At 38.3% G+C, this 26,999-nt stretch overlaps 2 protein-coding genes across 2 annotated transcripts; one reads left to right on the top strand and one right to left on the bottom strand.

The window, feature by feature from the left end:
• The first annotated feature begins 27 nt into the window (after positions 1–27).
• nsun4 (NOP2/Sun RNA methyltransferase 4) lies at positions 28–3,207 on the top strand. The gene is made up of 6 exons (XM_082173862.1): positions 28–160; positions 253–626; positions 710–864; positions 956–1,116; positions 1,921–2,045; positions 2,622–3,207. Exons 1-6 carry the CDS (start codon positions 68–70, stop codon positions 2,896–2,898), a joined length of 1,185 nt encoding a protein of 394 aa, XP_082029988.1. The 5' UTR covers positions 28–67; the 3' UTR covers positions 2,899–3,207.
• Positions 3,208–10,078: 6,871 nt separating this feature from the next.
• On the bottom strand, positions 10,079–19,113 carry dmbx1a (diencephalon/mesencephalon homeobox 1a). The gene is made up of 5 exons (XM_082172182.1): positions 17,178–19,113; positions 13,142–13,308; positions 12,853–13,031; positions 12,345–12,744; positions 10,079–11,802 (listed from the first exon to the last, which is right to left on the bottom strand). The coding sequence occupies exons 2-5, from the start codon at positions 13,293–13,295 to the stop codon at positions 11,384–11,386; spliced, it is 1,152 nt and encodes a 383-aa protein (XP_082028308.1). The 5' UTR covers positions 13,296–13,308; positions 17,178–19,113; the 3' UTR covers positions 10,079–11,383.
• Between the last annotated feature and the right edge of the window lie 7,886 nt (positions 19,114–26,999).

Raw genomic sequence — 26,999 nt, 5'->3', positions numbered from 1 at the left:
AAATCACAAAACCAAGCTAGGAACCAATGAGGACAAAAGCGAGGGACGCTTTTGATGATACACAAACATGGCAGCGTACGTATGCACGAGATTTTGTATTAATAAATTCAAAGACTCGATTACATTTATTCAGCGACGGTATCGGGTTAAAACAAAATGGGTGAGTAATGAGTTTGCAGTGGTTTTCAAATTAAAAACAACGTGGCAAATGCATATCTTAAGATGTTCTCGTCGTCTTCAATATTCCATTAGGCAGCAACAAGGCCCAAGTTTCCATCTACTGAACTTGCTCTGCACAACTTTGACACAACGTACAGTATGCAGTTTGAGGACCTGTGGCCCTCAATTCGAGTCGCCATGCTGTGTGAACAAAAGTATGGAGCGCTGATAAACAGTTTCTCTTCAGAACCTCACATAATCACAGATTTAGAAGCTCAAGGTTGTAAAGATTTCATCAGTATTGGCTGTTCCAGTAATGAAGTACATCAACATTCACAGGAGGACTCCACAACCTCACACAGAGATTCAACAGAGCTGGAACCTTCTGCTCTTCAGCACAATATAAGTCTTGATATCAAATGTCTTGTCTTTCCACAAGGAGACACATCTAGATTTAAGCCTGCAAGGTAAGAATTACAAAAACAAAACAAAAATCAGTTATTCTATCTTGTCCAAAGTTATGTTTAATATATCTGTCTTATTAACTTAGACCTGACAGCAGTGGTATATTGGGATATTACCTTCTGGATGCTGCTTCGGTGCTGCCTGTACTAGCGCTGGACGTCCAGCCTGGACACACAGTGCTGGATCTGTGTGCAGCTCCTGGAGGGAAGACCCTTGCTCTCCTACAGGCACATTCAGTCGGTATGTAAATGAATATCGCCAAAGCTTTCTAATGGAAGAGATGTAGGTCTTCATATATGATATAATTTCATCATTTCCCCCCCCGTTTCAGATTATCTATGGGCGAATGACTTATCAGTTTCCCGCACAACACGATTACGCAGGACTCTTCAGAGCTATGTGCCTAAAGAGTTACTGGATGAAAACAAAATCCACATCACATCCACTGATGGTCGGCAGTTAGGCCTGACAGAGGAGAACCGCTTTGACAGAGTTAGTATGAGGCAAAATGTCTGGAGAAGAAGCACCTGTATTATGAAGTTAAAGCAGAATGCCATGTTGTACTGACTTGGGGTCAGTATGATTTTTATTTTAAAGAAAGCAATGCTTTTATTCAGCAAGAATGGATTAAATTGATCAACAATGACATTTATAAAGTTAAAATATTTCAAATAAATTATGTTCTTTTGAACTTCTATTCGTCAAATAATCCTTAAAAACAATTCACAGTATCCTGGTTTTCACAAAAATATTAAGCAGCACAACTGTTTTCAACATTGATGATAATAGTTAGAATAGTTTCTTGAACAGCAAATCAGACTATTAGAATGATTTCTGAAGGATCATGTGACACTGAAGACTGGAGTAATGATGCTGAGAATTCAGCTTTACATCACAGGAATAAATTACATATTAAAATAGAAAACAGTTATTTTAAATTGTAAAAATATTTCACAATATTATGCTTTTACTGTATTTTTGATCAAATAAATGCAGTCTTGGTGAGCATAGACTTATTTTGTAAACAAAGTCTTGCCGATCCCAAGCTTTTAGAGCACCGTTGTACTTAAACAGCAACATATATTTATGCGTCTGTGACTTACATTGTTTTACATTGTCCTGTCCTTGTATGTCGTGTGATGTCACAAAAAAATTCTAAAATATCTAACAACTGCTTCCTAAACCCTGTGGTGTTCTGATTAAAGTATGTATCTCTGCCAAGCATATGGCAACAGCACAAATAGTCCAGGCATATCTGGGCATTGTACCTTCCATTCATCTTCCATCTTCTCACAGGTGCTTGTAGATGTTCCCTGCACCACAGACAGACACTCTGCAATGGTGGAAGAGAACAATTTATTTAAGAGGTCCAGGACCAAAGAGAGACAGAAACTTCCACTCTTGCAAACACAACTTCTTGTGTAAGTAATTTGTCTAAATGTGCAAACAATAGGATAGAAATTGTTTTTTTTTTTACAATATACACTACCGTTTAAAAGTTTGGGGTAAGTAATTTTTTCCTTTCTTTTGTGAAAGAAATTAATACTTTTATTCAGCTAGGATGTATCAAATTGATAAAAAGTGATAGTAAAGATTTATATTGGCATATTATCAGCATATTAGAATGATTTTAAAGGATCATGTGACACTAAAGACTGGAGTAATGATGCTGAAAATTCAGCTTTACCATCACAGGAATAAACTATATTTTAAAGTATATAAAAATACTTTATTTTAAATTGTAATAATTTTTCACAATATGACAGTTTTTTCTGTATTTTGATCAAATAAATGCAGGCTTGATGAGTATAAGAAACTTCTTTCAAAACATAAAAAATAGTAATGTTTCCAAACTTTTGACTGTGTATATATATTGTTGACTACCTTGACTTTAAAAAAAAATATTTTCTTGAATGTGTTTTAGGGTAATATATGTGGATGTTGCATAAAGACTGACTGAGAACTCGAATTAATCGGATATTTCTTTCTCCGTCCAGGGCTGGGATCCAGGCCGCTCGCCGAGGTGGACACATAGTGTACTCTACATGTACCCTGTCCCAGCTGCAGAATGAGTGTGTGGTGCAACAGGCCATAAGTCTCGCTCAGGAGGAGCTGGGAATCACAGTACAGGTTCAGGACCTCAGATGGTTCGCTCAATGCTTTTCTGACACTTTCCACTTCGCGTCACACTTAAGTGTCGGGGAGCTGGTTTTACCACACCTGTGTGCCAACTTTGGACCTATTTATATGTGCAAATTACAACGAATAAACTAGCCGGACATTCCGATATTAGCGCAATTGACAGTGTCACACCACTATTGCTGCAATAGTGCACCCTAGTGACCAGACATGGAACTTTCTCTGAATAAAAGGCTCTAATACCCCACCTGGGAATATGATACTGTTGTAAAGATGATAATAGTGACAATCATGTCATTATTATGTTATTTGATTATCAATTTTTTTAAGTTAAATCTGACATGAATAATAGTTTTGTTTTTCCCTTTTCTCGTGGGGAAGTTTAATGCCTGTTCATTTCAAAAACAAACGAAGGTTTACAAATAAATTGCAGTACAGCATCTATCCAGAGTATAATTGAATATGTATCTCATTGTTCCTGCAATAATGACAAATCAACTAAAAACAAATAACTGAAATCAAGAATAGAGCAATGGTTTTGAAACCTGAGAATCCTGTTCGTTTGTTATTCACGTGTTCCCAAGTTTGGCCAGTAGGGGGCGTCGACGAACCGTTATAGAACTGAACTGACAGTATGCATGTCTGCATGATTCAAAGAAGAACCAGGACTGTGTCTTCCTGTCATGCAGATTACCAAAACATGCTGGTCTTCATCATTTTACAATTATCTTAAATATTATATTTATTTATAATAATGAAGTACTTAATTTGCCTAAAGGGTTCAGAGAAAAATCCCTAAACAGCTATGTGTGTATGGATGTGTGTGTGTGTGTGTGTATATATATATATTCCAGTGTCTTGCATTTTCTGAATTCTCTCAACTTTTCCCCACATATTTATTTTCCAGCAAGTAATTCAGAGGAGTTTAAAGATAATGAAATGGTTTTCATGTATGTCCTTAAGTGTGTTGTTCACAGGTCTGTTATACGGATTAGTTGTTCGCATCTATCAAGTCCTAGCAAAAAACATGTTTAAATTATTATTTTTATTTCCGGGGAAAGTTTATAATTAAGATGATATATCTAGTCTCAATTGCTGTCAGGTTTTACATTATTTTTGAATACTTTCAATCTTCATGTAGTCTCTCAATTAATATGAGGCCTAAACGCTGAATGCGTAATAATAATTTTCGGTAACACTTTATTTTAGGGTCCAATTCCCTGTATGAACTAATTGCTTATTACTAGGATATAATAGTTAGATTTAGAAACTAATCTAAAGTGTGACCTTATTTTCTTTACAATAGTTTCACATATCAGGACACTACAGAATCTGCTTGAAATTTCATATCAGCTGTTCACAAACAATTGACGTGTATTATATACAGTCAACAATAGGCATTTTGATTGAGTGTTCAGTACTAGTGTTTGTAACATTGATTTTAGGGATAAAGATTGTCCATGGACAAGGACGAGGCTCTTATGAATGCTGCATGGACTGATGTGTCTGCAGCACTTCTACACCTAATGTCAGCGCCCCGAGTGTGTGTCGTTTAGATTTGGCATCAGAGGAGTGTTTTGTTTTCTGGTAGCGTATAAAAGGTTCAATTTTCCCCCAGTTGTCCATGAACCTTGCGTCTATTCTGGGCAATGTAGCATGAAAAGGTGTGCGCATTTTAGGAAGAGGGACTGACGAGAGCCATCGACTCCCCGCTATCATTAAGCTGCTCGGAAACTGTTCCATCGGTGCCAGAGTCGAGATTGGCCGAGCAGTCGTTTACTCGCCGGCTTCTCGTTGAACATTAAGGACGCAAGAGGATACTAAAATGGGATGTTTTCCCCTCGTTTTCCCCTTCGCCTTTTATTCCACAGATGAGTGCAGATAATTTTCTGTGCGATTGTGAGTGATTACTGTATTACCGCGGTAATATAGGGTTATTTGGGAATGCAAAGAGAATTAATGACACATAAAAACTATTTTTGCATTGACTGCCTCTCTCGGCCGGGATATTTCTCCATGCCTGCATCTTGTGATTACCTAAACGTATTGTAAATATGTGTTTCCTATGGGCTTTTACATAAATTTACATTTTTTAACACTCAGGAGACAGAGGGACCATTAGGGACGAGTTCTTTTCATCTATACGTTTTATTCATTATTGACTTTGACACTGCTGAGGATGCTGGCATCTGATCATTTGGCGAGCACCTTGCCAATGATGTAAATCGGGTGTAGATCTTTGTAATGACAGAAACATGTCGGGAATATCGTCCGGACGGCGAGGCCTTATAATGACGGAATCTCAGATGTCCGTAGGTGGGTGGAAGTCATAACTGCTTCACATGGAAAAGGCAAACACGAGTGTTTTGTGGGGGAGAAAAACAACTTATGATTCAATCACACAGCTTCTTGCCAAAACTTTTGTGATTCAGTTTGCTTCAAAAACGCAGGGCCACTTCAGAAGCTTCATGCTCCCCCTTTTGACTTCATCATTTTTATGTGAGATTAGTTCACCCAAAAATGAAAATTCTGTCATCATTTACTCACCCTCATTGTCAGTCCAGTATAACCTTCTTTCTTAGGCGGAACACAGAAGATGTTTTGGACAATGAAAGTCAATGGGATTCAGTGTTGTTTTTGGACTTGGTTTTTGACGACTGCTCGGCCAATCTCGACTCTGGCACCGATGGAACAGTTTCCCTCAGATTCCAGATTTTCAAATAGTTGTGTATCGGCCAAATATTGTCCTATCCTAACAAACCATACATCAATGGAACGCTTATGTATTTATTTATAATAACTATAAATATTCTTCAAAATATCTGTTGTGCTCCAAAGAAGAAAGCAAGTCATTTAGGTTTTTAACTGAGTAAATGATGACACGGTGAACTAACCCTTTAAATGATATGCGTTCTCTCTGGATCAGTAAATTCATCCAATGACAATAACTTAACCTCTGTCACCTTAAACCTCATGGATATTATGTTTAAAAAAAATTAAGATTAGCCTATGTCAACTGGCCCCAGTCCTCACACCTTCTGATGTAAGATGTCATGGATCTCAGTAGATCTCTGTACTCCATGTTTGTTCTAATGTCCACAAGCTGTTAACACCGTATTCACATAAATGTAACGGCTGACCGTAGGCGCTTCAGTGATAAGGTATCTGATTGTTGTAGGTGTTGTGAAGCTCTGGCCTAAGGCGTATCCTACTGATCGGATATCTGTGGTGTGAGTCGCATATCTTAAGAGCCCAGCATGAGGCCTCGGCCTCAGCATTCACTCTTCAGACTGTGGATCAAGGGTGGACTGGCCTCAGGGAATTTTCATAAGGGCCAGATGTCGAAGCCAAATATTTTTGTGACTTAATTATACAAATATTGCATTTTTTCAATTCAATTACAAATATTTAATATTTTAAAATGTAATCCTTTGAACTCTAGTCTGATTTCATTGTGCGAATTTTCAAATATACCACTATTTCCTTTAAGACACATAAAGTTCCAGTGAAATGTGTCTATTAATTACAAAATGCAGCAGACATTAGTTTGCATTAGGCTGGATTTATCGGATCAAATATAAGGTAATAACAGTAATATTGTGGGAACAAATTTTGTGTTCTATTTTAGATTTTAAAATGTAATTTATTTCTGTGATGCAAAGCTTAGTTTTTATTATCAGTTTTGATAATGGTTGTACTGGTTTTTTGGGGGGTTTTTCTTACCGGTACACTATTCAAATTTTTTTGTAAAAAAGAGAAATAAATGAATGCATTCGAGCAAGGATGCATTCAATTGATCAAGTGACAAGATAGATAGATAGATAGATAGATAGATAGATAGATAGATAGGTAGATAGGTAGGTAGGTAGGTAGGTAGGTTTCCACAAAAATATTTAGTAAAAAACAATTGATTATAGTAAGAAACATTACTTGAGCGCCAACTCCTAATGTGACACTGAAGACTGCAGTATGGCTGCTGAAACTTCAACTTTTCCATCACATGAATAAATTACATTTTAAAATATATTTAAATAGAAAGTTTTTAATCAAATAAATGCAGCCTTAGTTAGACTTAAGAGACCTAAGAGACTTGGTAACACTTTATTTCAATGTGTCCTTGTTACACGTTACATGTATTTACTATATGTGACCCTGGATCACACAACCAGTCACAAGTCGCATGGGTATATTTGTGGCAATAGCTTATGGGTCAAACTTATCGATTTTTTTTTTTTTAATGGCAAAAATCATAAGGATAATTACTGATTATGTAAAGATCATGTTCCATGAAGATATTTTGTACATTTCCTACCGTAAATATATAAAACATTTATTTTTGTGATTGAATGCAGCACAATCGAGAACATAAATGGACAACTTTAAAGGGGATTTTCTCAATGTTTCGATTTTTTTACACCCTCAGATTCCAGATTTTCAAATAGTTGTATCTCGGCCAAATATTGTCCTATCCTAACAAACCATACATCAATGGAACGCTTATGTATTTATTTATAATAACTATAAATTAGCCATAATTACATGCAACTAACACTAAACCAACTACGCTAACCCTATAGTAAGCACATGTAGCCTATAGTTAATTACTATTACTCAGTACATGTATAATTACACTGTAACAGGGACACATTAAAATAAAGTGTAACCAAAATCGTAGTTTTTCCGCCAGTGTTCCTAGTTCCAGTCCACTGTCCATCTCTGGGTGGATCCGTCATTACTGATGCGACGCAGCATTCAGATAAAAACAGCTAAACATTCTGCTGAAGCAGCGTTCACGAACCATCCCATGATGCTTAGCGTGAATTACCACACCATACATCTTCCCTCTTAATCTACCATTAAGAAAATAAATCCTCGCAGGCAACGGCCGTTTCAATACATTTTTTTTATTTTTTTGCCGGGGATTGTCTGCTTTCCTTAAGTCTCGCACAGTAGCGAAGTGTCTAGCCTAACTCTCAAGTGTCCGGTGGAGACTTAATCCATATGACTGTGTCCTGCATTCAAAGAGCGCTGAGCTTCCCTCCGCATGCCCACAATGCCACTCTCCCCGTCTGAAAGGTATGTGTAGTGTGGCATTGATGTGTAATTACGTGTGACTGAAACAGCGCTTTGGTGACAGGCTCTGGAGAGCTGCGGTTGGCTTGGGTGAGCTCTCCCCAGAAAAGAGGGGTTTTCTTTGCCCTTAAGAGGATTAAGTGGGGTTGCGATAACAGAGGGATAAAAAGGGGAGAATTGAATCAGAAAAGAGAGCTGGGACCAAAGAGGGCGACCTCTCGAAAGCGAGTTCAAACACCTGTTGTCATCGTCCTGTCATCATCGCTTTCTCAGCTCAGTTGCTACTTATTCGCTCTCCCTTAAAGTAACCATAAAATCAAAATTAACTTTTTTTATTTTTTTTTATGGAATATTCCAATATTTATTATAAATGATTTATCCGTGCACATCACTATCATGTGCCCTCGGGATCTTTAACCAAAATAACTTACAAAATAATCCCTCTTGCTGTGACGCATCTTCTCTTTTCTAATGACGTGTTTACTGGCGCGAGGGCGTGACAACCTGTCACTCAGATGACATCACAATAGCAAACCACAACCATCCATCAAGTCTACATCAAATCTAAAAAAAAAAATTCTTGTTGGTGAAGCCATTTCACTCAGATATAGGCTATATACACATCACAATAAGGAAGAAAAGACTATTGCAACTTCAATTTCATGCCGACTTTATTTAACACTATCATTTGAGTACTTTGGTTCTATTAACTACGACTTTTGCCTCAATGAACTCCTAATTGCTGCTTATTAGTAGTTGTGACAACATATGTGTTTACATTGCTTTAACTCATCAATATAAGTTAAGCAATGTTTTAACATTTTTATAAGTTATACAAGGTTCAACTCATTTTCTGAGTCAGTTTAATCAACTAGTTAATTGTGAGAATTGGGCATACCTAAACTAAAGTGTTACCAATATTTTATTTAAGATTGTAGAACACTTTCATTGAAGTTTAGGTTTAACATAACAGTTGGCATGTTTCGTTTTTCCCGCTAATTTCTGAGTGAGCCGTATTTGGTTTCCAGGAGTTCTTTGATGTGTATCTGAACAATGTGCTGTTAGAGAGATTTACCTCAGCTGACAGCTTGGAGAGTATGTGGCAAAATTGCAGTGCCAGCGGGCTAAAAGAATGCTGGGAACAGGATTAGGATCATATTCTGGCAGTGCCTGTCACTTCCTCAATGGGCTGGGGTTCCTTATGGTGGCAGCTTTCATTCTCCATGCAGCTAAAACCAAAAAGGAGAGCATGAAGGGGAAAAAGTTCTGATTGAATGGTACACTGTGATTTTTGTGCTAGGCATTCTCGAAGTACATTTTGTGCTTGTGCGTGTCTGTAAAGGACTGTCTGACGGTGACACCTGATTAAACACTAAGGTGAATTTAGAAACCGCTTAATAATTGAATTTGGATGCTGCAGAGCTTAGCAGTAGTAACCATTTGTTTTGGTACTGTGACATTTAAGTTAATCATTTAAATTGCCAGGCATAGAACAGGCTTCATTTGCAAGCAAACAATTTAATGCCCATGTCTTAAATCATACTACACGATTAACAGAAAATGCTTCTCTTGCCGGTCTCATTACATGAGTTAGTAAAGAGAACTTGACCTTGTTGTCACATAATCTGTGTCAAACCCCTGGAGGCAGTTTGTTTTTGCTCTCGAAACTAGATAATAGAGATGCTATTTATTTACACTGTTGACTTGCTCGAACCTTTTACTGACAAGTTAAATTTGCTGTTTGCATGTTGGTGTCATTTTTTCATAATGAATCATACCGCCCTCCCATGTGTTTTGATCTACTCAAAAGGTTGAATGTTAGAACGCATTACAATCAGCTGTATTTAAATATGGCATAAGGCACTTTAAAATGCAGTTAGCAGCCCCATCAAGAGCACTGAGAACATGGTGGCGGTGGCATCAAGCCTCTGGTAAAATACACACAGAGGGGGAGACCCTCTTTATGTGAGCAAAGGGCTTATGCATTTTGACAAACCACACTGTTTAAGATATAATAGCGGCATAATCACGGCCCCAGGCTGTCATTCTTCAGCATAATGGCCTGCTTATTCATCTGGGATGGCTTATGTCCCCACAACGATTTTATTTCCCAAGATTACCTTGTTTTCTTGCTCTCCTCACTCTCATTTCCTTGTTTTCTGCTGTCCTATCTTTTAAAATCAGCTTATTTTTTTATTTTATTTTAGGTAGATGGGTAGATTTTAACCTTCAAAATGAATTGATCAGTTTAGCATGGTCACAGTCTAATTTAGATTGAATGTGGTATTTTGTGGATAAACAAGAGATGTCAAAGCAATGTTTTGTTGAAGTTTTATTTTACAAGTTTTTAAATCTACAGTTGACATAGGGAAAGATGTGTATACTTCTGGAACACTCTCCACCAATATAGGCTACAAATTCACCACTTTGTGTGATGTTGTGAGTGACTGTATATTGATGTTCACAGTGACAATGAAAGAGTTACATAGACGACCAGACTGTATAGGTTAAATAATCTGGGGGAGACGCAGACGGGCAGTGTGGCCCACCCGGTACAATCTTACAAAGGGACAGCTACCAGAATCATCACAGGGTTAAAATCTTCTCAGTCTAAAACATAGAACTTTTACATTTGCCTTACCAGTAAACATTTATAGATAAAGACTTTGTATTTTACATATTAAAATACTTTACAAACACAATGAGAGCTCAGCACTGAGATGGAAAGAATGAGCAGAGAATAGGGGGGGAAAAGCTGCCATACATGGAAGTGCTTTGCTTTCCACTGGAGAACTTTTCCTGTTCTGGACTGTCTGGCATTCAACCACTATTCAGCATTGTTTCCTGTTGAAATGTAAGCACTAGTTTTCTTGAGAGTACTTTCCCTCTGAGTGTTAATATGGCGATCTCCAATGATATGCATGGTCTATAATTGCATTTCTTCCTCTGCCCGAGGCTACGTGTAATTAAAAGCTTTGCATAAGTAGTCAATGAAATAATTTCCTCATTACCCAACCATCCTCAATTTACCGTGGTTAAATCCTGACCATTAAACAGGTTAGATTTAATTAATCTATGTAGTTGTGCAAGATTTACATTTACAAGGTAATTTGTGTGATGTGTAATTTGAGAACCGCGATAATTAAATTAAATTAAATTAAAAGTTATTTTCAGATTCTGGTATATAGTGCATGCAGCCGGCTGAGATCCTCTCCAAAAAGTGCTTATATCAAACATCAACGCCCTTCCAAAACATATAAATAACACTAAATCTAATCCAGGGCCTGTCTGTCTTTTTAAGCAAAACAAATGTAATATCCTTCATCATTTCACTGCCTGCCTCAAAATAACAAGCCCTCTAATATTTGCAAATGAGTCAGAGATTTGATTTGCCTCTCCTGAAAGCAACTTTAGTATTCAAGAGAACCTCAAGACATCCTTTTTTTTTTTTTTTTCAAAGATTGACACTCTAACTTGAGAAGTCCAGGTGGCATGTTGGTAGTGGTAGAGAGATGTTCCCTTGCTCAGGTAGTTTTCAGATTCCTGTTCAGTTGGGCAGCGTGTCCAGGCCCAGTGATGCCGCGTGCTGCTTGGCCCGCAAGCGTAGGTTCTCAATACTGGTGGTCTTGCTGTTGTGGTTAGGAAGGCCTCCAGAGGTCTGCATCAGGGGGCTGTTCCAAACTTGTTGCGCGTGGTGAGATAGAGACTGATAGTAGGACTGGCAGGGGAGGGAACCCAGGGGCGCTGGCATGTTGACGTTCATGCCCAGGTATGGTATAGACGACGGGGTCGCCATGTCGAAAGACGGATAGTGAACCAGGTTGTTGGTGGCGGCCATGTGCTGGCGAAACTGCTCCTGCAGACGGAAGAGGCTGAGCGGAGACGAGGAGTACGAGTGACTCTGAGAGATCCCGCCGGTCACCCCGCTAGAGGAAGATGAGATGGCCGGGGAACCAAGAGGAGAGTCTAAGGACACAAAGATGGATTGTCGAGATTTAGTTTGGAACCATAGTGTCAATTCAAACTCTTAAAAATAAATGTTCCAAAACAGAGTTTTCGCAGTGATGCCATAGAAGAACCATTTTGGGATCCCCAAAAAAACCTTTCAGTGAACAGTTCTTAAAAGAACTATTATTTTCTTAGTGTGCAAAAGAACATTTTAATAATCTGAACCTTTTTTTTTTCCACTATAAAGAGCCTTTTGCGCAATGGAAAGGTTCTTCATGGGACCCTCAATGCCAATAAACAACCTTTTTGTTTAAGTAAAAAAAATTATAACTTTTTGTTATTTGGGGGGGGTTGCCTTTATTTACCTTTATTTACCTTTATTTACCTTTATTTACCTTTATTTACATAAGACAGTAGGAGGACAAATAGCAAATCCTATAGGAGAGGAGAGAGGGGAATTGGACCAGGAAAGGACCTCGAGTCGGGACTCGAAGTGCATCCGCACTATATGTTGGAGCACTTGCCTACACGGCTATGGTGTATATTTAGCAAATACATACCTGGTTTGGGGCTGAGACGTTTGCAAAGAGGGGAAAGGTTTCCAGGTGTTGGTTCTTTCTCAACCTTCAGATCTTCTCTGTGCTGCTTTATCTCTTCCTCCTTGTCGGTTGCGTTGTCCTCTGTGGCCGACTCGCTGCCTGACTGCTCTGCCGATGTCACGTTAAGCTCAACACTAAGTTCTGATGCCAGTGCATGGGGAGCTGCCTCTGCTTCCATAGAGGAGGAAGAAGAGGAGGACGAAGGTGGCTGGTTCTCAAGAGCTAAGTTGGAGGGGGCATCATCCTTATCGCTTGTTCCTAGGGCTCCATCTGTCGAGACGTCTTTCTGCTTCTGCAGTTGCTCTTTTTGGAGGCTTCGCTGCTTCTTACGAAACTTTGCACGGCGGTTCTTGAACCATACCTGATGACCAAAAGGCAATTTATAGATTTGACTCCTGACTCATGGATACATATCTGTGGACATTCTAAACTTTTTAAGACCAGTTTAAAGGTGAAATTAATTTCTTACCTGCACACGTGCCTCAGGTAGGTTGGTGCACATGGCCAGGCGCTCCCTCATCACAACATCTGGATAGTGCGTTTTCTGAAACGTCTTCTCCAAAGCCTCCAGCTGCTGGGCCGTGAAAGCGGTGCGACTGCGGCGTTGTTTGCGATGTTGAGAGCCGTAGCGAGCCTCGAGTATGATATCTTGAAATGTACAGCCGTTGGAAGAGAAAAGACACGGCATATTTAATTCATTGTACAATCACAATAAATGTGTGTGTTATATGGGAGAGGGAGAGAGGGAACGCACTTACCAGCCAGTCTCTCTGCGAGGGTGAGCGCGTGAACGGACGGCCGGTAATCAGGCGCGTGCTGCGCTTGTTGCGCCGCCTGTTGATGCAGGTTGTACATGGCGCTCAATGAGTTCATGGCGTGGAGAGAGTATCCGTTCACTCCGTAGTGTTGCATGATTCCAAAATATCTGTAAAAGAGCAGGATTGCGAGGATGTTATAATAACAATGAGCTCTTTTCCCATTTGTTAACACACTTTTTTTTTTTTTTTACATTCTCTGGTGGTCTAATTTCCCATATTGAGGCCTGACATAAAGGAAGTCAGAATAAAAGGTTGGGGATCTCAAAAGTAAGTTTTCTTTTTGCATGCAAGCGTGTAGACTATACATTTAAAAGGGGGTTTCGAACGGTTTAGGAATCACAAAAGATAGAATCAGAGTTCGAATAGAAATCAGAATAAATGCTTTTGAACAGAAGTCACGTTTCGCGTGAGGTGGTCACCATAGCAACATTATCTGAGCGCCTTTTCAATAGCCTATGTACCATTCATGGACTAAATAAAAAAATAATATATTTCATTGATATAATTCCTGAGCGTGTAATACGTTTTTTTATTTTTTTTATTTTTACATTTAATAAATGATTGACTAATAACTTTGTCAATTGATATAATTGACACTTTGGTGTCAAGATTTGCACAGTTGGTTTCATGATTGTGGCTATAAAATTAATAATAGAATTTTCCTCAAAATGCCTTAAAAGATTTAGCGATTAATTCGCATACTGAGATGATCATCTACATTTACATCCTTAAATTACCCTGCATTCATTTATCCCTATTACAATTATTAAAACAACTATTTTATTTAGCATCTTGCTTTTGTGATATTTTTATGTACAGTGATATATAATCAATCAATATGGTTGTCAGTCTTAATAGTGAGAGTGTCAAGTATAGCGCTTTTGGAAATCCGCTTATGAGCGGAACTGTGTTCATTAATATCCAATTATTGTTTTGTCCAATCCATTAGTCATACACAAGGAATTAATTGGTGCAATTATCACTTGTTTACCTAATGAGCTCCGACTTATGCTTACTACATTAGATATATAATTTCAGAGGCAAATTACCGTAGCAAATCCTTAAAAAACAGTTGTCAATGAATCATTGATTGATTTTAGTGAGATTTACTTTTAGCAGTGAACGAGATAAGATGTTATTCTACCAGTTTTGTAATCGAAAATTAATTCAACCTGTGCTATAATTGCAAAGCCTAAATGTGTAGGGATATTTTAATCTCAATATTTAAATTGTACTGATCTGCATTTCCAAATGTAGCCTGTCCATGAGGTTTAGTGCCCATGTTTTTTCAGTCATTTTTCACAGCCAGTTTAAACTTTTCATAGATAAAATGAAAGGCTCCAGGACACGATTAGATATGTATTAGTATATAGAGGTGTTTGACAGGCACGAAAATCTCCGAGGTCAATGCAGTGCGAATTATTAAGAGAGAAAGTACATGCTCCCGCACACGCCGGGTGTCCAGGGACTTCTAACAGCCTAGAGTTTTAAACGAAATTGTATTTCCAACCAGCACATAAATTGCTTATTATTTACTTCGATTGTAGCCAACATTAAATCCATGGGACTAAATGTCTAAAACAAGTATAATTTATTTAAATCATATTACATTAAAATCTCTGACAAAATTCTAAGTTAGACACTTTTTAAATGAGCAATGATGGAGCAAAAAATGAAAAAGGAAGTAGAAAACGTATTGCAAATGTTTTATGTGATACAATAAATTTAGCTGACTTTCTTAGGGAAACGAAATATTGAACGTATTTTGTCCCGTTTCAATAAGATAAATTCTAATTAATTTCCATATTATTATAATAATAATCATCAAATTCCTGTTGAATTTATTTATATTATTATTATTATTATTTCTGCATTTATATCATATTTTTGGTTCAAGTAGCCTATAAATGAGGTTATATACAGATTTTCTAAGGGCCTTTTATTCTTTGGAAATAATGCCTGTGTCTTTCTTATTCTGTAACAGGCCATTGTCTTTATGTGCATTTAGGTAGAACTTACGGAAGCAAGTTTGTCTGGAAGATTTGTTTAAAAGTTTGTAGTTGCACTTTTGCTGTCTTTACCCGTTTTAGGCCACCAAAACGCGTGTACCCTCCTCAGCGTGGAAGCTTGTGACATCCGGACTGCCCATTCCCAGACTATTAAGTCAGTGCAACGTCTGATGAATGTGATCAGAGGGCAAGAGGGAATAGTTTAATTCGCTTGCACAGAAGGTGCTTTGCTAAACATTTACTTTTCTCCCCCAAGTATTTGAATTGAATGGGGTCCGTTTCTCTCCCTCCCTTTCTCTCGCAGCCCCTTATCCCATCGCCCCGGGGCCACGTTTTGGCTGAGATGTATGGCTTCTCTGCGGGTAAAATATGCATGTTGATCCCCATTTGGGTCCCCGTCTAATGGAAGTGCAAATAGGTTTCGACTGTGGAGACCTCCATTTATCATCACCGCTGACACGGACGGACGTACAGTGAGTTTACGTGTGTGTGTGTGTGTGTGTGTGTGTGTGTGTGTGTGTGTGTGTGCGTGTGCGTGTGTGTGTGTGCGCGTGGCTTCAAGAAATGCTCGCGCGCGTCCTTTCCAACCAATATGTGTCTTAAAGAGATGTGTTATAGGCCTATACCAACTTATGTATTTTACTTTTCGTTTAGTCCATTCATTGTCATTCCATGGATGTTATAACTTATATTTGACCAAAAACACTGTAAACGATCAATAAATACACAGAATAGGCCTAAACACATTTCAAAATAGTAGGCTAATAAAAACGATCAATGCAATAGTGATTTAGTGCGACCAAATAATGATAGGCCTGATATTTACGATTCCATTTACTGATATCATTTAACGTTCACGTTTGCGAAAATATTCGTTCAAGCGTGTGAATACTTGCTAAACGTCAAATTTCGCCACAGGCCAGCTGATATTTAGCACAAAGGGCAGCTTATTTTAATACTGTGTCTCGCTGCTATTGTAGTCTGTTCATCCGCCTGTTACTGCTGCGGGCAGTGTGACACTCCATGCTTCGATTATTAAAACCTCATTATGCAAATTGGCATGTACAGTGCAACTTTTTGATCCGACTAAATTAGGAAAAATGTTAACGTTAAAACCCCATTTGACCCGGGGGGACTATTTATCGTGTCTCGCATGACATAGGTTTTATATTGTCACTCATATATTTGTATCCCTCACTGTCAAAGGCCTCCAGGTTTTTCCAATACTCCATTTCAAAGTTGAACTATATCCACTTGAAATGTATTTTAACAGAATTTCAATTTAATAATTATGAATTAAGAAAAATAATAGTTTTATCCAAGTTTGGCACTATACTGTGAAATAAAGTAAGCTAAAAAAAAAAAAAAAAAAAAAAAAAGAAAGTCAGACCGCTGTTTTAGCTCATGTTTAAAAGTGTATTTGTATGTTTTGTCTCTTTCACACACGTTGAATTGAAGATTATTTTAAATTGTTATTATTATTATTTTGCTCTGGATTACAACTATGCATCTCAGAAAAATACAAAATAAGGATATTGGTAATGGCCCTATATTTAAAATTAAAATAGGCCTATTTGAAGACTAAAGAAAACTTGAGGAACAGCCAGCATTTATTTGACGAACTGACAAATTTAAATATTTCTGTTGTTTTATTGGTTCATGGTGTAATTGTTTAGCATACTCTTAAACATAAAAGGTTTTTTTGCAGCGATGCCATAGAAGAACCATTTTTGGTTTCCCAAAGAACATTTCAGTGAACGTTTCTTAAAAATAAAATAAAATAATAATAATAATTCTTAGTGTGAAGAACATTTGAATAATCTAAAAGAAACTGTTTACACATAAAGATCCTTTTCTGGAATGGAAAGGTTTCATTGATGTTAAAGGATCTTCATGGAACCACCAATGCCATAAAGAACCTTTATTTTTAAGAATGTAAACAATTGCATAAACAATTCGTCTCTTACCTTATCTCAGTCTTGTCCTTTATCCAGTGTCTCACAGTGTCACTTGATATTTTGTTGCCTGTAGCTCGGAGTATTTCCCAGATGTCCTTATCGCGTTTCTAAAAGTCTAAGAGCCCATTCAAATGTATCCGCTAAGTATCAAGCGCCTCCAAATCGTTCCCTGCGCGCTCTTCTCAGCACATTGCGTCCATCTATTGACACGAGCTTTGAGGAGGGATTTTAAAGAGCTCCGCGTAACATCAACGAGGCTTGCTACTGGTCCTTGAAGCTGTCAATCAAAGCTCGACGCTATTTTTCTGGCTGCGTGTGTGTGGACTCCGAGCCAATTGACCCTTTACTTAGAAGTCTTAAATCACAGCACTAATGTCCACTCACAAGCACTTTTGCTTATAAACAATAATATCATAATGTGAGAATAATATTGACATCGGTGGGATTAAGATTTTAAAGCAGGAACAAAAGAGAAACGCGTATAGTTAGACGGTGATGGCAAAGAGTTTTAATATGGACAAATAAGGCATTAAATATACGTCGTGTTCTCGTCCTAAATTTTATTTAGTAATTTTAAAACCCTAGTAGTTTTAATGGGTTTTAGGTTAGGAAGATCTTTAAAGGAGCAAACAAATATTGCATTTCCACTTGACCATTTTTACATGAGTCATATTGTTTTCTTGATTTTAGGATTAATCATTTGTTAAAGTTATGCAAGAACCACAAACAATTTGCAGATCGCTAGAAATTGACTAGCCTATATTGAACTCTGTTTTGCCTAACTTAGTAAGTGTAAATGCTTATATGCTTTCTCATATTGTTCTCACGCATTGACTACTTTTAGCCTACTTCTTGAACATAGGAATATTTCTATAAAGGTCACAGTCCCAAGCCTTTTTTTTTTCTTCTTCTTTTTTTGACAAACGAATATCTCATGCATTGGTTTTGTTTGCTTTTCGGCTTTGTCATGCCACTGCAGGAGAGACTGAAGGGACTTTAGAGATCTCTAATAGATGCCAGGCTACTGCCTTCACAATCTCTCCCGGCCTTGAAGGATTTGGGTGAGGATAAGGGGAGACAAGACGCTATTTCAGCCTCCAAAAAACCTCTGTCTTGAAATGACTGCCGGTAAGAGGATTAAAACAATAATGCCCTTCTCTTCTTGAAGGGTTTTTAGAAAAGATTTCTTCTCTCGGAGCAAAACCGTTTAGGTTGGAATTAAGGGCAGCGCAAAGTAGCCTTTTAATGTAAAGCTTGCATAATTTGTTAAAGATGCTCGCAGAAAAGCGGGCCAGGGTGAAAATCCCTAACTGAATTTTATCTCTGACCATAGTTATCATCTAGAGGAATTTGAAACGAGTGGAAATTGAATGAAACTGAGTGGTTTGTCTCTTACACACATTTACTGTCGTTTAAAAATGATATGGGTGTTGTCGAATGCAAGATGTGTATGTGCTCAGATCATGAACTGGTTAAACGCATGGCTTACAGTCTAAATCATGTTTCTGTTTAATTTAAGATTTATTATAGGCAGCAAGAAATCAAGCGATGCTAAAATCAAATCACTATGTATTATAACATTCACGAGTTGCTCGTATCTAATCGATCAGAAGTGTAGAATAATGTTGAATTTCAAATTTCAAAAGTTTTTGTAAGCTATTCAAATACAAAAAAAAAAAAAAAAAAAAATATTCCCGTTCTGCCCTTTTATACATTTTAAACAAGCAAGAAAGACCACATGAAAATAACTAACAATAATTAATAATATATTCATTAATAATTAGCCTATTCGACGCATTAACAAATGCATGTAAAAAAAAAAAGAAAAGAAAAACTCCAAATGGATACGATTTTAAGAAGTTTAGGCTGTAAGCGAATATCATCACTTTTAAATTTATTTAGAGATTTGGTCATTAAAAGTAGGTTAGCCTAAAGCAAAAAAAAAAAAAAAAAATCAAGTCTTTTTTTGTTGCCATTATCAAAGACGCTTCATGCAGTATATATATATATATATAATATTTACTTTTTGGAACCAAACCTGTGTCCTTTCCCATCATTTCCCCCCACTTTTTTTTTATGGTCTGAGAAAGAAAGAGGATTAACTTGTGAACCGATGGAAATAAGAACTTTAACGGGAGGTAAATCTGGGCAATGTCTCTTTGTGAGAAGCGTTTCTAAAGCAATTAAAGTGAGAAAGAATTCCTCTCAGCGCCTCTTCCTTAAATCTGCTTAAACGAGGACTACTGTCCAGCACATCTGAGGGCTTTAAATGCCTTCCATTTAAAGTGCCACAGAGAGAAACCCACCTTTAGAGCTGCAAAAGAAGCCCTCGGTCCAGTTTTACTCCAAGTAATTGTGTTTTTCTTTTTCTTTTTTTGCCACTCCAATTTCATTTTGCTGCCCTCTCGTGTGTATGTTATCACGTTTCTATTTCAGTGCTTGATATAGCAATTTATAATAACAGCATTTGCAATGTAAAGTCCCCGCGATTATACTTGGAATCTGACATTGAATTTACTAAACCGACGAGAATTTATTTCAAAATAATTGTATTTAGGGCGAATCGCGGCTGCTTTTTACAAAACGAGGGATGATATCGTATAAACGAGTCAATCATATCGCTGGCTTTTATTTAAACTTCTGAATTTAACACTGTCCCGTAGCTTTAGCAGGAAAGAATGAAATAAAGGCATTTGGTGTCAAAACGCGAGATGGTTGTTATTAGCTAATTAATAGACCTAATGATGTTTCTGCAACTTCATGAATACATTACGTTTGCAATCCACAAAGCTGTAGCCTCTCAGGCTCAATCCAAGGGTATTTCAGCATCTGTTCTTCCCAGAGCAATTAATCATTTTGATGTATGGTTTAAAATCGACTGCTTCCAGGAGACCTTTTTGACAAGAATAACAAAGCAATTTGCCAGGAGCCATCTCTTAGACACGTTATTAGCAACACCTTCGTCTCAAACCCGTTTTTTCCTTTTGCTAAATTAGATACCTGTATTAAAGGGGCAGTGCTACTTTTTAATTTATTTTGATTTCTCCACACAGCTCCACTGATACCTCTGGAAATCGCATCATTCGTGACAAGATCCCAGGATCTTCTTAACAAATCCCCATGCTAAAAGTTTTTGACCTGTCAGTTCTGTCAGAAGCTGTGCCCCTCTTATTCTCTCTCGTTCTCCGTCTCTCTCCGTCTTCAGTCTCTCTTCCCCCCTTGTATTTCTTCAATCTCTCTCTCTCTCTCTCTCTCTCTCTCTCTCTCTCTCTCTCTCTCTCTCTCTCTCTCTCTCTCTCTCTCTCTCTCTCTCTCCGTCTTGCTCACTTTGGCCCGGATCCCCAGCACAAGGGGCCCCATTGTATAGTCCTAATCCAGAAGCAACACAGCTTTAGCGACATGGAGGGATAAAAGGCCCATCAAGCCCACAACTTTATGGGGGCAAATCTCTACCTAATCCCTCGCTTTATCTAAACAAAAGCCCCTCTCTCCTAATCCACCTTCACTGCAAAAATAAAAAGAAAAGGAAAAAACAAGAGGCGCTAAAAAAATCTCAGGCTTGAGTTGAACTGTGAGTTAAGAACCAGGAGTCATTTTCCTAAAGAAACTAACCGCTTCTGACAAGCTTCTGCAACTGACATAAGTAAAAATGAAGCCCTTGGACACAGTAGAGAGATAGACGGAAGAATAACTAAAGGTAAAGGGAAGTTCTGACATACAGCCAGTGTTAGCTTAATCTAAAGAGACCGCAGATTAAAATTATGTTTCATAAATTTTTTTAATGTCTTTCTTATCTTATTGCTCCAAGTCAGTCAATCAATAAAAGTCTTTATTACAAATTTCTGCACAATCAGAATGAGTTCAAATGTCTTATGTCCATTATCATTTCTTATTATTAAATTATTATTTGATTAAAATGAATATTTTCCCTTGCTGTTGTAATCGTAGTGTTGCTAATGCCTTTCATAATTAATAAGGCGCTTTCATTATTTCAATAGACTGGACTCAGATGAGGTCATTATCCTCAGTATGGGTGCTGTTGGCTATAATTGGGTAATTAGGGGAATAAAGTGGCTGCTCTTCCTCTTTAGTGCTTTGATGACTATTGAGTGAAAGAAGCAGCTTCTAATAAAACACAATGAACAGCAACCTGCATGAATTATTGACAACTCATTTATAATGTCTACCAACTTCAGGGATATTTATATAGCTGTAGAGAACCTGTAGAGCTGGGAGACACACTTTTCTGTTACGTAGTGGCTTTTGAAAGCAGATTTTTGCCTGAAAGCACTATCCTAATAGTTAAAGCTAATTGGCAGAGGCATGAGCATTTTAAGGCACCCGGTCAGTTTGATTATATTGATGACCTGACATCCTGATATTTCAGCAGCAGACAGCTGTGGCGTGGGTTTGGCGGCATTCACAGATCACCTCAGATATGTACGATTAGTTGATCGGCCCCTGCTGCTAAAAGGGATTGGCGCACACTCTTAATACAAGCAAAGTCCTCTTTCAGATAAAAAGATGGGTTCAGAAGTTGCAAATCTGCCCTTGATAACAATACGCTTCCCCATTAACTCCTTGCCCCCGAGTATGGATTGCTCTCCGTTGCACGACTACAACATCTGTCTTTACTTTGTCAAATCCCTCTGTATCAGCTCTGGGCTTTGTCCTATCAGTCAGTAATCTGGCTCTCAGCACTCTATGCGTATTGAGGCACTTTGGCGAAGAGGTTTAAAACATGACCCAGGATTCGAAATAAGCGGACTCCCTGCTTCTGACTGAAGTTTTCATCATCCTCTCAATGAGTAGCTTTAAGAGGATACCTGAGAAGAACCCATGGCACTTCAGTCATAAGCACCCACATTGGATCCGTGCTTGGAGGTCTTATCCTTTAAGAAATGAAATAGTCTCATAACCTGTTTCATGAGCGCATTTTTGCTTGTTGTAGATGATGAGAAGCGATAGAGCCGGCTGGGGGGCTGATGACTGCCGTCCACACGACCGGCTTTAATGCGCCTCCGGCCGAGAGAGTAGACAGTGACTAGGAGGTGTTTGCGTCATCAACGCGTTACATTACATGGAGCAGAAATGTCACCGTCTGTAAAATAGCTAGCTAACTGCTGGACCTGTTTGATGCATCAACAGTGCAGTTCTGTTTGATGAGCTCTTCACAGGGGTCCCCATTTAGACCTTATGGCAGTGTCTCCCTTTGGCACCCACACCTTAACGGAGCTAATACTCTTTTAATAGCGTAAACAGAGAGAACAATTGACTCATTAGAGAGTCAACTAGGCAAATCCGCCACAATCTATTGAAAATGCCGGAGAGGGTGTCTCCAGCATTAGCAGCACCTGGAAAGCCCAGATTTGAGTTCTCTGATAACAGTAATACTTCCTTTTCTCCATTCAGTCCCAAAGCGTAGTCGAACCACCTCCGTACGGGATTACCTGGCCCCACTGTAAAATGTTTTTTTTTTTTTTTGCAGTATGGCTGCCTGATGCTTAGCCTCCCACAATAAGTATAAATCCTCTTCTTCTGTGGGTATTACGGGAATGAGCATAAGGGATTGTGTTATGGTTGACCCATAATCTGGTTTTAACTCCTTGTTTTACAAATGGCCCTTTTAAAAAGCTTTTCCACCGCCTTTGGCATTGTTAAAGCTCCTGGTCTGCATTTCCTTTACATCTTGCTTCAGAGCTTTATTTGACTTGTACTATAAATGTCTGCTGCTTTAAAACAGGATTCCTGCATTCTACTGAATTGCACTGAGAAGTGAAAATTTGTGGGGGGGTGTTTGTAATAATTACATGATTAAATCTTTGTTTGGTTCAAGGAGGTGTTGTAGTATGCAGAAATATTTGCATGTCAGTATTTACTCACCCTCATGTCGTTCCAAACCTGTATGACTTTCCTTCTTTTGTGGAGAACAAAATACTTTTTGAATAATGTTTCAACCTTTTCTGTCCATACGATGAGTGGGGTTGTCTTTCATTGACTTTCGTTGTATGGACAAACATTTTTCCAAATATCGTCTTTGGAAGAAATATCCCTTAAACAATGGAGAAGTGTTTTGTAGCGAGACATAAATTATTTTAACATTAGTGGGGACACTTTTTAATCACTGTCTCGCATTATAAAAATACATGTTTAGAGTCATCTGATAGCTGTGTAAAGTGCAAAAACATGCATTGAGCTTCAAACATGCTTTTTTATCATTCTTAAACCACATCTGCATCCATAAGAATATCCCCTTATTTGAATTGGCATGCATGTCATCCGTGCAAACTCTACAGTGTCTGATATCTAGCACGGTGAGAGATCTCATACATTATCATTAGCCAATTTGAAAGTAAAAGTGGTATTTTTACTCTTTTCCTGAAAGAACTGAGCAAATTTTCCTTTTAGACCCATTGACTCTGGCCAGAGCTATTTAGCGGTAATCAAGATGTCTTGATAGATTTTCAATGAGAGTCATGCTATAGAAACCCCTCATCTCTTTCTTATTAGGCTAATTAGCAGAGACGATTGGAAAAGATAATTTTGGGCTGAAAGACTCCATATAAGAGGGTTTAAATGGCCTAAAGAGGAATGATCAATGCTCATATAAGGGAATTAAAGCCTTTATTTCAAGACTAATTGTTGATTTCACCCCTGACCTTGCTTCATTTAGCAGTTGAGTGCTGTTTTTTTTTTTGTAACTTGTGCATTTGATCTTAGATTTAAAAAAAAAATTTAATCTAGAAACTCTTGCAGCTTCACTGACTCTTTGCAGTCTTTCATTCTGGAACAGATGTGAAGTGACATGTGCTACTGTCACTGTAACCAATAGTCAATGAACGCTGGTGATCAGTCATCAAGGAACTGGCACTGTGCCCTCGTCCCCGTCCACACCGATGCACTCAGCGCTGATCCAGAGCCAGATTGGTGGAGATCACCGTGTCCGAGGAACCTCCTCTCTCTGCATCCGTGCCCACTTCTTATTTCTCCTCCCTGTGATGGTGAACAGAGTCTTGCTGGGCCCAACTGCCCATGTAAAGAGGTTTTTACATGGGCAGTTGGGCAGCATCCCCCCCCCAAGTTGCTGGGAGCTTGTCAGGGCCTTGTTAGCTCCTTCACCTCCCCCTCGCCTCCTGCTTCTCTTCCCTGGTAATCCTCCAACACTCTTCCCCAGCAGGGAGGAGACGTAAGGACAGAGGGAGGGCCAGAATTAATGGACATGTTTGTTTACCTATTTGTCCTTGACATGATCAATTGATCAGGAGGCTAATTCACTGCCTCCGTGGGATCATTAAATTTCCATTTAAATTGCAAATGGATTTCTCCCCAACCTCCCCAGACCACCACCTCTATTTATGTACTCACATACACACTTCTGTAGTTTTTTAGTTTTTTCCTGTTACCGCCTCTGTTGCTGTTAAATGAAGAGGACTACACTTAAAAATAAACTTTCCAAAAGGCAGTTTTCACAGCAATGCCAATGAAGAATCATTTTGGGTTCCCCAAAAAACCTTTCAATGAACTGTTTCTAAGAGAACAATACTAATATTTAGTGAAAATTTGTGGGCAAAAAAGTTTGTAGCGATGTATAAAGCGTAGCTCACACAGATCTCGCTTTCAAATCGAGCAGCTTTCTATTGGTCAGCGTGGTGAATTTGATGGACCAAATTAAACATGAGCGAAATATCCATGGGGAAATATTTCATCCTCATGCAAAACTCAAAATCGCATGCATTCTTATTGAAATGACTCAATTTCGACTGTGAAATTTTATTGAGAAACTGTAAATGACTGCACCTTTAGTTTGAAGAACATTTGAATAATCTAAAGAACCTTTTTCCACTATAAAGATCCTTTTGACCAATTGAAAGGATCCATGGATGCAAAACGTGGCTAGATTGATTGGACTATCCGATTTGCCATCACTTCTTCTGATAAGAACATGAATGAAGAGCATCTCCATGATGCCGAGATCATTGTGGTACTGTATTCTAGTTCACAAACCTCAAAAGACATTGCGTGTGTGTGTGTGTGTGTAGGCATAATGTATTGCCATCTCTCTTTCTTCATTTAACAAAGCATCCCTCAGGAAGAGGGGCAGTGAATAGATCTGTTCAACTCATTTGAAAACATCAGTGGTGATAATTACCCGTATCATGAAGATGTCAGTCATTTAACCGACAGTTAATTTGCTTTTCATGGCAACCTCCTCAAACGCTCACACACGCATATTTGCACTCAGTCATCTATAGCGCGTTGAGAGGAAAATGTGCTAATTCCTCTATGGAAAAGCCCTGTGATTAAACAGCACTACAGAGATTACAATGAATGATTACAGTTTTATATTTGAGTGCTCTTTTCCAGTGGGATGAATTAAATCAATAAATGCTCAATTGTGTCTGGCGATTTCTTTTTTTAGTTGGCAAAGTAAAATTACGCTGTTTAAGTAGATACTGTGATTTAAGAAAACAGACCAACTAGTATGAATGTTGTATAACATTGTCCCATGTTTTTTTAAATATAATTATTTAAAACAAATTTAAATATTACAAGGCTCATAAAGCTGCATTTATTTGATAAAATACAGTGAAATATTTTTAGAATAAAAATATATATTTTTTTATTTGAAATGCTGAATTTTCAGCTGCCATTGCTCCAGTCTTTTCATATAATTATCATTGTTGAGATGTGCAGTTGTGCTGCTTAATATTGTTGTGGAAACCTTGATGCATTTTTTTTATATATATATATTCTTTGATACATAGAAAGTTCAGAAAAACAGCATTTATTTGAAATAGAAATCTTTAATAAGATTATAAATGTCTTTACTGTCACTTTTGATCAAATTTACTGCATGAATAATAAAATGTTTTGTTAAATAAGTGTACTTATTATTTATATTATATTTACATTACTGTTCTTCTGACAATAATAAGCCTCTGTAACAGAAGCTATGATTACATGGTGCATATGCTTGTAAATGAATGTTTGGACCGAACAATTCAGGAAACGTGACAGAAGTGTCGGTATAAACCAGTGCTGTTAGTTTGATTTGAGAAGTTTGATGGCCTTTTGTATTTAGCGAAACATGCATATCACACCTCTCATGATGTGGCGAGGGATCTGTCCTTATTGACCCGTACATCTATATCACAGACCGGATCCTCGTCTGTAGTCATTACCTAATGTTGGTTCTCCAGAGGGCATGAGTCAGTCATCAGTGCATGTCAGGTGTTTTTCCCGACACTGTCATTTGCCCCGGCCCCGTCTCTGACACACGTTGGCCCTGAGCCAGATAAAGCCGACCCTCTCGCACTCTAATGGGGCTGATCTGATTACCCTGTAAACCCTCCTCTAATATCCCTTCACCAACACACCGGTCCGATCGAAGCCTGTAAATTTGATCTCCATCTCGCCTGCCGCCGGGCGCGAGCCACAGCCTCTCCCCCTGCTTCTTGTATCAAAGTCCAGGCCTTCCTGACACATCCGTCAGGAACCCTGTTGAACTTTGACCTCTCCCACTTGGCCCTGTTATTGATTTCTTTCTTTTTTTTCGCCACCTCATCGTGCTCAATCCGGATGAAAGGGGTAAAAGGGAGAATTAGTGAGTGAGACAGGAGGGACTCGGAGGATATGGAGCGATCGATGCCGAGTGATTTTGAGCTTACAGCAGCGGAAAAAAATGTAGACAGGTAGAAAAAGCTTGAGGCGTGACAGATAAGCATTAATAGAGCAGGACTTCAGCCGTCGGACAACTAAAACCAAAAAGAGGGTTGGTTTTCTGAGCGGCGGTCTTTCGTTTGGTCAAAAGGTCAGTCTTTTCCACAACAA

Source organism: Leuciscus leuciscus (genome assembly GCF_965113295.1).
Source record: "Leuciscus leuciscus genome assembly, chromosome: 6".
NCBI lineage: Eukaryota > Metazoa > Chordata > Actinopteri > Cypriniformes > Leuciscidae > Leuciscus > Leuciscus leuciscus.
The sequence above is the reverse complement of the archived record's forward strand: the minus strand, read 5'-3'. Positions and strand labels throughout refer to the sequence as shown.